This window comes from Pelobates fuscus, chromosome 8 (genome assembly GCF_036172605.1).
Source record: "Pelobates fuscus isolate aPelFus1 chromosome 8, aPelFus1.pri, whole genome shotgun sequence".
In the NCBI taxonomy this organism is placed as follows: Eukaryota; Metazoa; Chordata; class Amphibia; order Anura; family Pelobatidae; genus Pelobates; species Pelobates fuscus.
In genome coordinates this window covers 120721095-120735160 of record NC_086324.1, presented here as the reverse complement: position 1 = coordinate 120735160, position 14066 = coordinate 120721095, and the positions used below count along the sequence as shown (strand labels likewise).

The following is a 14066-nucleotide window of genomic DNA, read 5'->3' as shown; positions in this document are numbered from 1 at the left end:
TAACTACTTTAACAACAGCTCACAGTACCCAATATATTTCAAAACTCTAATTTAAAAAAAACACCACAAACAAACAACAACAAATTTTTATATATATATTTTTTTTTTAATTCAGTGTTTTTTATTTATTTTTAGGTTTTCCACATCCTCCTCCACCCACCCTTTTTTACTTTTATTTTTTATTATTAAAAGAACACTCAAACCACCTGCACAAAGAGTGTGTTCCCCCCCCCCCCCCTTTTTATTTCTTCACAAAAAGCCCTATTTGGCGCTTTTATAGATCGATAATCCTTGTTACACACCCCTCCCTGGCTGTCAGACAACTGATCTTGTTACATCCTGGTTTTTTGATTAAATGGAGCTAAACTAAAGAGACAAAGGCAATTGTTTATAGCACCTGCCTTGCAAAAGGATTTGTAATTGGACTGCCACAGAAACTTTTGGCTGTGGACAGCTGTAATTGGACAGCCACAGAAACTTTTGGCTGTGGACGTCTGTAATTGGACAGCCACAGAAACCTTTGGCAGTGGACGTCTGTAATTGGACAGCCACATAAACTTTTGGCTGTGGACGTCTGTAATTGGACAGCCACAGAAACTTTTGGCTGTGGACGTCTGTAATTGGACAGCCACAAACTTTTGGCTGTGGACGTCTGTAATTGGACAGCCACAAACTTTTGGCTGTGGATGTCTGTAATTGGACAGCCACAAACTTTTGGCTGTGGATGTCTGTAATTGGACAGCCACAGAAACTTTTGGCTGTGGACGTCTGTAATTGGACAGCCACAAACTTTTGGCTGTGGACGTCTGTAATTGGACAGCCACAAACTTTTGGCTGTGGATGTCTGTAATTGGACAGCCACAAACTTTTGGCTGTGGACGTCTGTAATTGGACAGCCACAAACTTTTGGCTGTGGACGTCTGTAATTGGACAGCCACAAACTTTTGGCTGTGGACGTCTGTAATTGGACAGCCACAAACTTTTGGCTGTGGACGTCTGTAATTGGACAGCCACAAACTTTTGGCTGTGGATGTCTGTAATTGGACAGCCACAAACTTTTGGCTGTGGACGTCTGTAATTGGACAGCCACAAACTTTTGGCTGTGGACGTCTGTAATTGGACAGCCACAAACTTTTGGCTGTGGACGTCTGTAATTGGACAGCCACAAACTTTTGGCTGTGGACGTCTGTAATTGGACAGCCACAGAAACTTTTGGCTGTGGACGTCTGTAATTGGACAGCCACAGAAACTTTTGGCAGTGGACGTCTGTAATTGGACAGCCACAGAAACTTTTGGCTGTGGACGTCTGTAATTGGACAGCCACAGAAACCTTTGGCTGTGGAAGAAGCGGAGGGCTTGCAAGGGCTGCAAGACAAGAGAACTGCAGTTTTAGCAAACTGTTTTTACTTATACCCCCATAGGAAAAATGCACAATTAAATGCATGCATGTGTCTATTTTAGATATATTCAATACGGATATATTTTGTTAATAAGTAAAGTGTCTTTAAAGCTCACTTTAAATTCAGCATTGGGGTAGTCTTCATTTGGAAGCTTGGTCCTCCTATGTACTGAAGTTCTCTGCTGCAATCAAATGCTTCATATAGAGAAGTATTTGGACCTATATAGTGTATGTGACTTTGTTTCCATAATCCACAAATTGGAAGCAAGGGGATAAGTATTTGGCATCATCATTCAATGCATTATAACACGGAGTATAAAGAACCCCTAAAATCAAAGCTTTTACGAAGCAAATACCTGCAGTCATTGATGTAGAAACCAAAGGACATCTGTGTGTGGGAGAGTCTTACATAACAAACATGCATACCTTAAGGAGCATGTGTTAATCTCTGCAGTTTTCTATAGGAAAAATGATACACTATCACTGGAATGTATAGACCAATTTAATCTACCTGCTCTCATGTTAAATATATGTATTATACAATTAAAAAAAAATTATATATATCATCTGTCATGGCCTTTTAACTGGGAAAAAAAAATAGTTTTGTTATAAAAGCTAAGTGGGCAAAATTACATGCTCCTGTTAACATGTAGTTGATCTCATCTTTCTCAAAAAGTAAACTTATGATTTTTATTTTTTTAACGGCTCCACCATAATGACTAGCGGGGATCTTAGAGATTATATATTATAGCGTAAAAATTATATTAAGAGATAAAATAAATAAATACAGTGTTTTTGTTAAGTAAAGATACCCTCCTTATTTTGATTCTTGCGTAATCCTGGCCCTTTTTTCGTGTATTTATTACACTGCATCTCTCTGGTATTGAAGGTGTTAATGCTATTTTAAACAGGAAATGGGTTAGTCATGGTTTGGAGGAGGGTTGAATAGACAAGTAAGCTTAGTCATAGCTGTGCCCTGGTTTTACAATGCTCAATGCTCAAAAGCACATCCTTTTTCATACACATGCTGAGAAGTAAAGCCACACTCTCCCTCCAAGGCTGTCCTGGTAGGACAAATTAGTGAAGTCTTAAAGGAACAATCCAGGCACATAAAACACTTCACCTGGATGAACTGATTTGTGTGTCTCGAAGCTGTCATATCTGTGATTGCAACCATTTATAAAGTGCCAATTTCCATAGAAATCAGCACTTTTTTTTTTTATTTTTAATAAAACTTTGCTGAAACACCTCCACAGTAGTCGGTCAGACAACCAGGGCGGTTTTCTTCTATTTCCGTTGGTTCTACAGAGCTAATGGAAGCCGCATGTCCTTTTATTTAGACAGTAATGAGAAACCGTAATATTTACACGTGTCTAAGAATACACCTCTAGTGCCTGCCAGTCTTTAATGATGATGGTGAATGCCACCAATGCTTCTCATTGACGTAATGTGGTGATTGCCGTGCATATGTTGTAGGTCTGCAGTGCTTAAGAGTAGTCTGCTTTGGGGCTAGATTACAGGTAAATGTACCTATTTACAATAAACTTGTCTACTTAGTGGTAAAGTCCACTAAACTGCAAATATCCAAACAGCAGGAAGGCCTCTTCAGTATGGATTTATCTGAGCTTGTGCTGGTAACTGACAAGATATTATCTAAAGTCTGGAAAAGCAAATGTGATACACAGAGATTAAATGGTTTTGGTTTAGCTAAATGTGGATATTGAGCAATATTTAAAGGGAAACTATAGGATCCTCCTCCCCCACTAGAAGAAAGATTTGTATAATGCTTTCCTATGGGTTTTGGGTGCTGCTGTATGTCCTCATCTATAGGGTTTTGTGTCCAGGAACCCCTTTTTGTGGCTGTCTGAGTGACAGCCTCTAAAAGTGGATTTAGGCTGCAATGTAAACTCTGAAAAGGCAGGATTTATAATAATCAGGATGCAGCTATTCAGTTGACTATAGTGACTCTTTTTTAAAGGACCATACATTAAAATAAAGCCACACGGCTGCAAATCACTTTTATTTATACCAGTTAATCTACTTTCCGGCAGCAGAGACGATGATACATTTTCCAGCAATAGATTAGAGTGGAAATTTAGTTCCTTCCCTCATAATCTTACACAATGCCCAAAAAAAAGAAAACATTTGGTGGCCAGCACATTTCCCCTTTCCTTCCCAGGTAAATTGGCGTTTTGTTTGCCTGCTGGTAGAAATGTATTCGTTTTTTTTCTGTTTGAACAGTGCAATGTTCATGGGCTGCATATTTTGATTATTGCTGTGCTGTTTGCCCACACACCTTTTCTCTGCTAAACATCACATGAAGTACAATGTTATCAGTTCATAAAGGACGTTTTACACCTCTAAACCGTGTGGTGTAAATATACTTATCTAAGCCACTATTTGTGTTACAGGCTAATATTGTACTATGCACTTTGCGGATTATGTTACAGTACATTCTTATATCTTATGGGCCCGATTGCTTGTCCAGAAAGGCACATAGATAATCCGCAACACATGACTAGGTAGTCACAAATATCTGGTTGGATACAAAATTATTTTTATGCAGCTGCCCTAATAAACCAACCTAAATAAGAACATATGGGTCTCTGTGGCTGCTGAATATACAATTGTGCCTACCACCAAAAGTTAGGTGTATTGATTCCCTCCCATTAAATTATCATCGTCTGCTCCCTAATAGTGAGGGTGGCACTGGCAAGAAATCTTTTTTTCACTCTTTCAGGGCTCTGCGCTGACAGACATTTAAATGTGGAAAAGTCCTTTATAAAGGCCTACACATGCTTTGAAATGTGAGTCAGAAGGCTCTGATTAAAACATACAGTACAGTAGTTTTCTCATTTTCGCTGTGTTTGTTTCACTGTAATCTTGTCTCTCTAACCTTAATTCTGTACTTTTGAATCTGCTATTGTTATTTCATTTTCCTCATTAAAGGAGCACTATGGGCACCATATTACTTAAAGCGGCACTGTCATGCCAAACTTACCTTTCTTTAAGGATCTGTTCTTCATTCCTTCCTGTCTGCTCTAGTTTTCTTTAAAACATAAGACAAAGTAGGGACGACTATTTGTCTTATGGAGGTTTTCTATGCTTGACCAACTTTGACCAGAGGTCAAAGCAATTTCTGTTTCCTGTGGTCATGCAATTTTCCCACAATTCTCACCTTTCCTCAGTGTTCTCGCTATGCCTCCTTTCCGTATTCCCAAACACTGGCAAAACTACCGAATTTCGTCTTAACAGAATGAGAGCAGTTCGTCCACGTGTTAGGACGAAATTCTGGACTTTTGTTCGGGTCGAAATTTCATTAGAATAGTGCTTAGTAGATTCCCACGGTATTGGGGAGCTATCTTCCAACTTTACTAATACTAAGTGAAAATTACTTGGTATTGGTAATTAACCTGCCCCAACTCACTATATAAAGCCTGTGGCTGCTCACTGTTGTAAAAGAATAATATATAATCCCTTCCCCCCCCCCCCCAATAAATGGGCTCATGGTGGGGCATCTTTTAACTAGCCTAGGGGGAACATAGTGTCCCGTCCCCCCCCCCAAGCCCTCACCAGTGCCCTTATAAAGACTTATAAAGCCTTCCCACGCCCTGCAATTAGGTTCAGAGCGCTCTGATTGATTGGTTTAAGCCAACCAATCAGAGTTCTCTGACGGGTAATGAAGAGACTGACCGGTAAGTCTCTACATTTACCTGTCACAGCACTCTGGTTGGCTTGAAATTCAACCAATCCGAGTACTCTGTGTCATTTTACAGAGTGTGGGAAAGTTCTTTGGAATTTTTCACATAATGTGTAATTTGACTCATAAATCTCTGGTTGATTGAAAGCAAATTACAAAGCATGGGAAAATTCCAAAGAAATTTCCCACGCTGTGTAAAATGACACAGAGCACTCTGGTTGGATTTCAAGCCAACCAATCAGAGTGCTGTGACAGGTAAATGTAGAGACTTACCGGTCAGTCTCTTGATTTACCTGTCAGAGCACTCTGATTGGTTGGCTTAAACCAACCAATCAGAGCGCTCTGAGCCTAATTGCAGGGCGTGGGAAGGCTTCATAAGGGCATGGGTGAGGGTTTACTTTTATAGCCCCTACTTGTGGGGTTAGTAAATAGATGAGCCAGCATGGGGCCATTTGTTAGAGGGGGGGAGGGGCTTTTTTCTTTTTTCAACAGTGAGTAGCCACTGGCTACTCACTGTTTAGTAGACATGCCCCTAATTGTGGCATAGCGAGTAGGGCCATTCTGGAGATTTTAATCTCCTTTATGCTATTATGGGGTCATATTACAAGGAGGGAACTGCGAGCCAGTAGCTCCCTCCTTGTAATAAACCAAACAAACGAACGAAGAGGTCTTCGATCATTCGTTTGAAATTTCTAATCATTTATTCGTCTTTCTGACGAATTTAATGAATAGATGAAATTCAATTTCGCATGCCCCAGTGTTTAACTGGGTATGCGTGGAAATTTCACAGCGCTATCTAGTGTGGGCAGATGAGGTGTCCCACAGGGACTTCATCTACTCACACAAATATGGCGGCGCCCAGGACCTAGGTCCGGGCAGAAAATAAAGATTAAAAAAAATAGGTAAGCTGGGGGACTTATGGGTATTTGGGGGGGAAAAGAAGATGTAGTAGAGTCGGGAGGGGGGTTAAAAAAACAATGCCATGACTGTGTCGCTTTAATCTAAATAATGTTAGGTACCAGGAGGTTTTCCAGGGGTTAAACTGTTAATGATCAGTTGAACGCCAACATTTTCAGTCCAGCGCCAGTCTGGTCCGCTGCCGTAATTCTGTTACAGTCCAAGGCTTCAATCAAGAAGCATCAGACGAGCTCTGCTAAGAGTAAAAAAATACACCTGCTTCTTGATGTTTTGTGAATGGGGAGCTATTGACGCTCTTAGCCTAGCAACGGTGCGCATGTCCGAGGCTTCCTGAATGAAGCCTCGGACTGCATTTGATGTTTGGCAGCAGACCTGACTGGCACTAGACTGGGGTTTAACTGTTCGTTGTTGGTTTATCCCCTGATGGTAAACTTGCATCAGAACCTCCTAGAATTATAACCACTTAATTTTGAGGAAGTTGTTGTGGTACCTGGAGTGTTCCTTTTAATCACTTCCTGTTTTTGTTGTATTATTTTGGACCCAAGTCCCTCTGTCCCTTTTTTTTCTATCATATGATCCCTCTTTTCTAGGCTCTTCATAGTGTTTGTGAGTCTGGGTGTATAACAGAGCTCCACAGTAGTGATGTCTCGAACGGTTCGCTGGTGAATAGTTCCCGGCAAACACAGAGTGTTCGCGTTCGCCACAGACGGCGAACATATGCGATGTTTGGTCCGACCCCTATTCGTCATCATTGAGTAAACTTTGACCCTGTACCTCACAGTCAGCAGACACATTCCAGCCAATCAGCAGCAGACCCTCCCTCCCAGACCCTCCCACCTCCTAGACAGCATACAATTTAGATTAATTCTGAAGCTGCATTCATTATTTTTTTTTAATTTTTTTTGTGTGTTTATTATACATTATCCTCCATAGCCAGTAACCTGTGTTTATTATACATTATCCCCCATAGCCAGTAACCTGTGTTTATTATACATTATCCCCCATAGCCAGTAACCTGTGTTTATTATACATTATCCCCCATAGTCCTTTATCGTTGGACCTAGGCAGCATGATGTCTTAGGCCGGCCCAGAGAGTGAGTGAGAATATAATATAATATAATATAATATATAATATAACTTTTTTTGACTAATATAATAGCAGTCGGTTTCCTTCACATGTGTGTGTTTCAGGGCCTGCCAGGGCACAGTGTCACACCAGTGCAACTCATATCTGGTGTAACAGTAGTGTACATTTAAAAAAAAAAAAAAAAATACAGGGGGCTTGTTGTCACCTTTCGGGGACCCTTGGTGTTGTACGTGGCTGGGTGGAGGAAGAGACCTTCAATTACATCAGTGAGGACAAAGAACGGACATGGCTAGCTTGGTATCCAACCTTGTGCAAACGGGGAGTTTGCGGTTGTGCAAATGGACTATTTGCGGTGCGTTAAACGGGGAGTTTGGTCTGTTACTGTGAAGCGGGCGTAACCCTTACACTACCGGATCGATACAACATCATACCTGATGTTTTAAAGCATGTTATTCCAAACAATTTAGGAATGTTAGGTGATTTATGCCCTTTATGGATTAAAACCAAACTCTGCATCAACTATGTAATTTTCCATGGGAGTTTTGCCATGGATCCCCCTCCGGCATGCCACAGTCCAGGTGTTAGTGCCCTTGAAACAACTTTTCTATCACTATTGTGGCCAAAAAGAGTCCCTGTGGGTTTTAAAATTCGCCTGCCCATTGAAGTCTATGGCGGTTCGCCGGGTTTGCCCGTTCACAAACATTTGCGGAAGTTTGTGTTCGCCGTTCGCGATGGAAAATTTCATGTTCGCGACATCACTACTCCACAGCAATAAAATTCAGAGTAATGTGTCTTTAAACAACTATAAATGTGTTTAGAAATCAGTATGTGTAAATAACCACATACATTGCACTTGTGCTATATTACATTTTAGTTGCAAAAATTAACTCCCTTAAAATTTCCTTAAACAGCCCTGTCCCTGGCCACACCCCCACTCACACCCATGAAATCAATGTGCCCCTCTTTGTCCATTTGAAATATTAGGAGGTATGCTTCTCATTAGTAGTTCAATTTAATTCCTCACTATCCTGTGATATTTGCACTCCACTTTCAAATATTCAATAACCTGGCCCACTGCCAAGAAGCCTCGTGTTACGCCCTATTATAAAATGAGACTATGGTCACTGTAAAACCAGGCATGATCAATAGTGTGTGTGTGTCTGTCTCTGGGTTTTTTTTTTTTTTTCCTTCATGCATTGTATTACTTCGAAAAGTATTATGATCTCAGCATGATAATGTATATGTATTCTTAATAAGTCAAGATACATTTAATATACATTTCCTAAACTGTTTACAAATTGCATATCAGGGCCTTGGTCCTCAGTGAGTTAAATGGGGTGGTTTGACTTGGCTCAGTTTTCCATTAGTAATCGTTTCACAAATAATCCAAAAATAAAATAATTCTGGAACAAAATGCAATAGACTTAACAGACATCATATTAAAGTTATGATTGTAAAGAGAAATAGCACTATATTCCCATACTTTTAAAGAAAATCTTAATTCAACAAACCGGGAATTGTAGAGAACTGAAAATTATAGGACACAAAAGTAGAACTATAAAAATCTCAGATTGAGCTATCATTTTTTTTGTTTTTTTTGTTTAAGCTCCACTACATTGGCGTTCAGATTGCATTATCCTTGTCTATTCTCCAACTCTGCCAGTTAATGAACAAATCACTTAAACCAGTGGTTCCCAAACTTTTTAGGTTTAAGGTGCCCTTAATATTTCAATATTTTTTCAAGGCGCACCAAGTAAAAAAAAAATTCTAGGTTGTATACATGTACAGTGCTGAGGTCCCTGTTCAGCAGAAATGTTTCCGCGCCAGGGGCGGATCCAGAACCTAAACTCGAGAGGGGCACTAGTATATTATTTAAAGAAACAATTCAGGCACAATAACCACTACAGCACACTGTTTAAGAAGACTTTGTCAACTTACCAGTGGTGTGTGTGTGTGTGTGGCGCAATGTTTGTGTGTATGTGAGGGATGCAATGTGTGTAGAGTTAAGTATGTGGAAGGGGTGCAGTGTGTGTACGGGGTGAGTTGTTTGTTAAGGATGTATTGTGTGTGTGTGTGTGTGTGTGTGTGTATGGGGATCGCGAGAGGAGAACTCGGCGGAGCTGCAGGTAAAAGCTCCCTCCCCTGTCGACTGCCAGCATTACAGTGCTAGCGGGCCGGTGAGGGAGATCTCTGATCTACCCTCCGGTCCTGCAGAGCCGACAAGGAAGAGGGAGGCACAGTTCCCGGTGCTATGACCACAGCACCGGGGAAATATTTTGCGGCACCCATGTGTGTATGGGGCGCCGCGGCACATAGTTTGTAAACCGCTGACTTAAACGATTAGTTTGCACTGAAAGTACCTTTGCTATCCTGTTGGGCTTTGCAGTATTAATCCTTTAATTTAGCCTTCACATTTATTCATCTAATGAGCAGGGTCTGGCAGGCAGCCTACATTGTGAGAAAGGGAGAGGAGAGAAATCTTAGAGCACAGACTTCCAACAAGCTCAGTGAACGTTGGTCAGTTCAGTTCCACACCTACTGGCACTCCCTAAAACAAACCCCTTTAGAATAAATCTAATTACAGCCTGAATTCAAGGTGGCAGCAGATGGATTTTGGGCGCCCCACAGTGGGCATATATGGGATAAAAGAAGCACCAAATAGTAATTTACTTTTTTTTTTCCATATACAGAAATTGCATTTTGCCCCAACAGTCACGATGTTCACATCTATAAGAAGGATGGAATTAAATGGACTAAAATCCATGAGCTAAAAGAACACAATGGACAAGTGACAGGTATAGTGTTTGAGTAACTTCTTTCTCCAAATAATTTGTATGTAATTCTTTTCATAAAGCGCCCGTGTCATTTTTTTTGTGTTTTTTTTTTTTAATCTCTCTCGTTATGCCTTTGGCATCTTAATGACAATATTCTCCCTGTTGCCACTTGCATTAAGCTCTACCCTTTAAGTTTTGTCTACTTGGAAAAAGAAGTCCATTAGTTTTTGTATTTTATACAAACTAAAAAAAATGGAAATAGATTTATGTTTTGTTGACAGAACTGATTTTAAATGTAAAGGGTGACTGAACACTACGAGTCTGTTTATGGACAGAATATATGAAATAGACAAATTAAAAAAGAAATGCTGTTTAAGAATTATCCATTTTTCGTAGGTATTGACTGGGCTCCTGAGAGTAATCGCATCGTCACCTGTGGCACTGACAGGAATGCGTACGTGTGGACTTTGCGTAACAACGCATGGAAACCGACTTTAGTCATCCTGCGTATTAATCGCGCTGCTCGCTGCGTCAAGTGGTCTCCCAAGGAGAATAAATTTGCTGTGGGCAGTGGCTCCAGGCTCATCTCCATCTGCTACTTTGAGCAAGAAAATGATTGGTGAGTATTACTTTGATATTCACCTTCTGAAAACTGGTTCAGTGCTGTTAAACCTAGGTTAACAAATTCCAAGAACCTCCAGAAATATTCTATTTTAACATGTTAATTTTTCATATTTTATGGTCCAAGCTAAAACTCCAGCCACAGCGGGATAGGGTTACAAATTACCCCTTAATTTTAAGTTTTGCCTAAAGGCATTAATACTAAGCTGATTTGAGAGCGATTTTACCTCCGATTGGGTCTCCTATTTTTATTTGTAAACTGTAGGATGTGGGATCTCTTACTAAACTCTGAAATATAGGAAAGTGAAAGCTGAATGGCAAAAGTAGACCAGCTGTGACTACAGTTAAAGGGACACGGCACCCAGACCACTTCAGGTAACAGGTTGACGTGTCCCTTTTGCACTTAGTGCTGCAATGTAAAACATTGGAGTTCCAGAGACCTGGGGGCGCTTACGGAATCCCAACAGACTTTTAGTCCATTATCTGACACTGGATGTCCTCACGGACCTCCAGCGTCAGATTTTCCCCATAGGAAAGCATTGAATAATGCTTTCCTATGTGGAGGTCTAATGCGTGTGCGGCCATTGCCGCGCCTGCATATTAGAGCTCCCCTGCCGGCTGATGTCGGGGGCGGAGCTTGACGTAGCGCCGAGGGACATCAGCGCTGGATTCAGGTAAGAGGCTGAAGGAGTATTAACCCATTCAGCCCCGCGAGAGGGGTGGCCGAAGGAGGGGGGGAGACCTATTAACCCTATAGTGCCAGGAAAACGGCTTTGTTTTCCTTGCACTATAGGATCCCTTTAAATTGGAGAATGTTTCCAAATCCGTTGTTTTGGCCTAAATTTTGCAATTTGGTTTTCAATCCACTACAATTAGGTGTTTATTAAATAAACCACTGTGTGTTAGAGGACCTTTAATACTCTCTCACTTGTATTACAGGTGGGTCTGTAAACACATTAAGAAGCCAATCCGTTCTACTGTTCTAAGCTTGGACTGGCATCCAAACAATGTCCTTTTGGCAGCAGGATCAAGTGATTTTAAGAGCAGGTATGTTAAGAATCTGTGGCTGGAATAAGAATGATACGTGGAATGTTTGAGAACTTTGTCAAAGGATCACTTGCATCTGACGTACACCTGTACATTCAAGTAGTTTGCCTAAAAAAGAGCCCATTGACCCTTCATAAAACAAAACTATAAATGTGAAAGGATTCTAGTATAGGCAGTAGTTGGATGGGAAATTGGGGTCAAGGTTGGGCTTTTTAAGAATCGGGGTTATGGTTGCATGTTTGAAGGGTAGAGGAAATGTCCCAAAGGCGAGGGAGCGATTGAAAATTTTAGTGAGAGGCAGAGCAAGAGAAGGAGGCAAAGTGCGGATGAGATACGAAGGAATAGGATTGAGGAAACAAGTGGTAGGGCGGGAGGAACGGAGCAGAGCAGAAACTTCTTCTGCTGTACCTGGTGCAATTGAGCATAGGACAGCTGAGGGAGTGTGGTTAGGGGAAAAGTAGGTAGTGGATGGAGAGAGATGAGATTTCTTCTCTGATTGTGAATGAACTGGAGTTCATTAAAAAAAAAAGTGTATTTAAGTGCTGTTCCCTATAATCTTCTTCATCTAACACTATCATCAAACATTGCCCCTTTAATATTTCTTCTGAGCCAAAAATAATCCCTGGCTCTAGTCATGTGACATAACAAGTGGGTAGTTATTGTTTGCGATTCTTTGTAGTTCTTGCATAGCAAGCAAAGTTTTTTGTTTTTTATTCTCTATTGAGATTGAGGAAGTTTTGCATAACATGCTGCAGTCCTAAAATAATCCTTTTTCTTTTAATGTTATCTTTTAGTTTATTAGTTATAGGTGTAACCGTGTCTTTTAATTAACACTGCCAAATGTACATTTCAGTCTGCATTACACAAAGAAGATTTACCAATAGGTGCAAAGACATGAGGTGGAAGTTTGTGTACTTTTATGAAGCCTATTAATCTGCATTTAAATCGGGCTTCATTCAATAATGAAATTTTGTTTTGCAACGTAAAAAAAAATAAAGCCCTGCATGTAAAACTGTGAAATATAATGTGAAATCATAACGCCATGGCTGGGGATATTTTTTTTTGTCTTTTTTATATTTTCATCCTATTCACCCTATTTTTTTTCCTTTCAGAATATTTTCATCCTATATTAAGGAAGTAGAGGAACGCCCAGCTCCAACTCCATGGGGCTCCAAAATGCCTTTTGGAGAGCTGATGTTTGAGTCCAGCACCAGTTGTGGATGGGTGCATAGTGTCTCATTTTCCCACAGTGGAGACCGTATGGCATGGGTGAGCCACGATAGCACCATTTGTATTGCTGATGCCACCAAGAAGATGAGGTAAGAACAAGGGTTCAGAGAGTGAGTGAGTGAATGAATGAAAGAAACATGGAAGAAGAAATTAATAATGGCTAGAGGAATTAGAGTAGAAGTTGCAGTTGATGTAAATTTACAGCAAATAATGCTGCCCTTACCGTAAAGACTTCCCTTTAACCCCTACAATACCTTTCATGAACACTAACCAATAATTCTTTCACTACCATAGCCTAAAAATATCATGTAATGTAAAAGTTACATAATGATGAAGTATGTAATAGAGAAGGGGAACGGATGCCTTCTCACGTTTCTGGAGACCTTTTGGTCATGTGGTTTATTATAATGTCTCTGGAACCCCTCACGTGCATTATTCTCGGTTCCACACATTTACTGGATAACTAAAAGTGTGTTGTTTTTTTTTCTCTAGGGTTGCATCCCTGAACACCGACACACTGCCTCTCCTGTGTGTGACCTTTATTACTGAGAACAGCCTGGTTGCTGCCGTGAGTAACAATCTTTGCTAGTTCTGTGAATATGGGCTGTACTTGGGTTATTCCTGAATAGAAGTCTTCCTTTATTTTCTTTTATATTGATATTTTAAAAACTATCCTCATAGTAAATAATCTGCCCCTTTATATCCCATCATTCTCCTCCGTGCTCAACTCTTCTATCTGACCTGCTCTACCCGGTTTTCAATATTTGTTCACCTCAAATGATCCCCTCAACTTGACTTCCCATCTTTCTCATGTTTCAAGAATTTCCTCCCCCGTCTTTTTTGTTTTGTTTTGTTTAATCTTACCATCTCATCCTAAATTCCCCAACCTTCTAGCCACGTACCCCTCTCATTTACATTTTCTCCATCCTTCAAGTAGGTTCTGCTTGCTACCACTCCCTTTAAAATCACATATTCTTCCCCATATTTTTCCTTTCAAGTGTATGTTTACCCCATTCCTTTTCTGTTTGCTATATTTCTTCCTGTCCTCTCTCCTTTATGTATAGCCCCCCTCTTCCCTGTAGTCTGTATCCCTCTGTACCCTCTCCACCGTTTTTTCTTGGTACTTTTCCCTTTCACCCACCCTCACATATAAATATTCTTCAATTCTCTCTGAAAATCTTCCCACACCACTAGTAACCTCCTCTACCCAAAATCCAATATTCACAATAAAGGGACACTATAAGCATCAAAATAACTTTAGCTTAATGTATGGTTTTGGTGTATAGAGTG

General features: G+C 40.4%; 1 protein-coding gene across 1 annotated transcript in view; it reads left to right on the top strand.

The window, feature by feature from the left end:
* ARPC1B (actin related protein 2/3 complex subunit 1B) overlaps positions 1-14066 on the top strand; it is a 41811-nt gene that overhangs the window by 10271 nt on the left and 17474 nt on the right. Inside the window, exons 3-7 of the mRNA XM_063430263.1 lie at positions 9795-9899; positions 10275-10497; positions 11439-11546; positions 12659-12865; positions 13269-13344. Of these exons, the coding sequence (XP_063286333.1) occupies positions 9795-9899; positions 10275-10497; positions 11439-11546; positions 12659-12865; positions 13269-13344 (719 nt within the window). The remainder of the gene's footprint in view (positions 1-9794; positions 9900-10274; positions 10498-11438; positions 11547-12658; positions 12866-13268; positions 13345-14066) is intronic.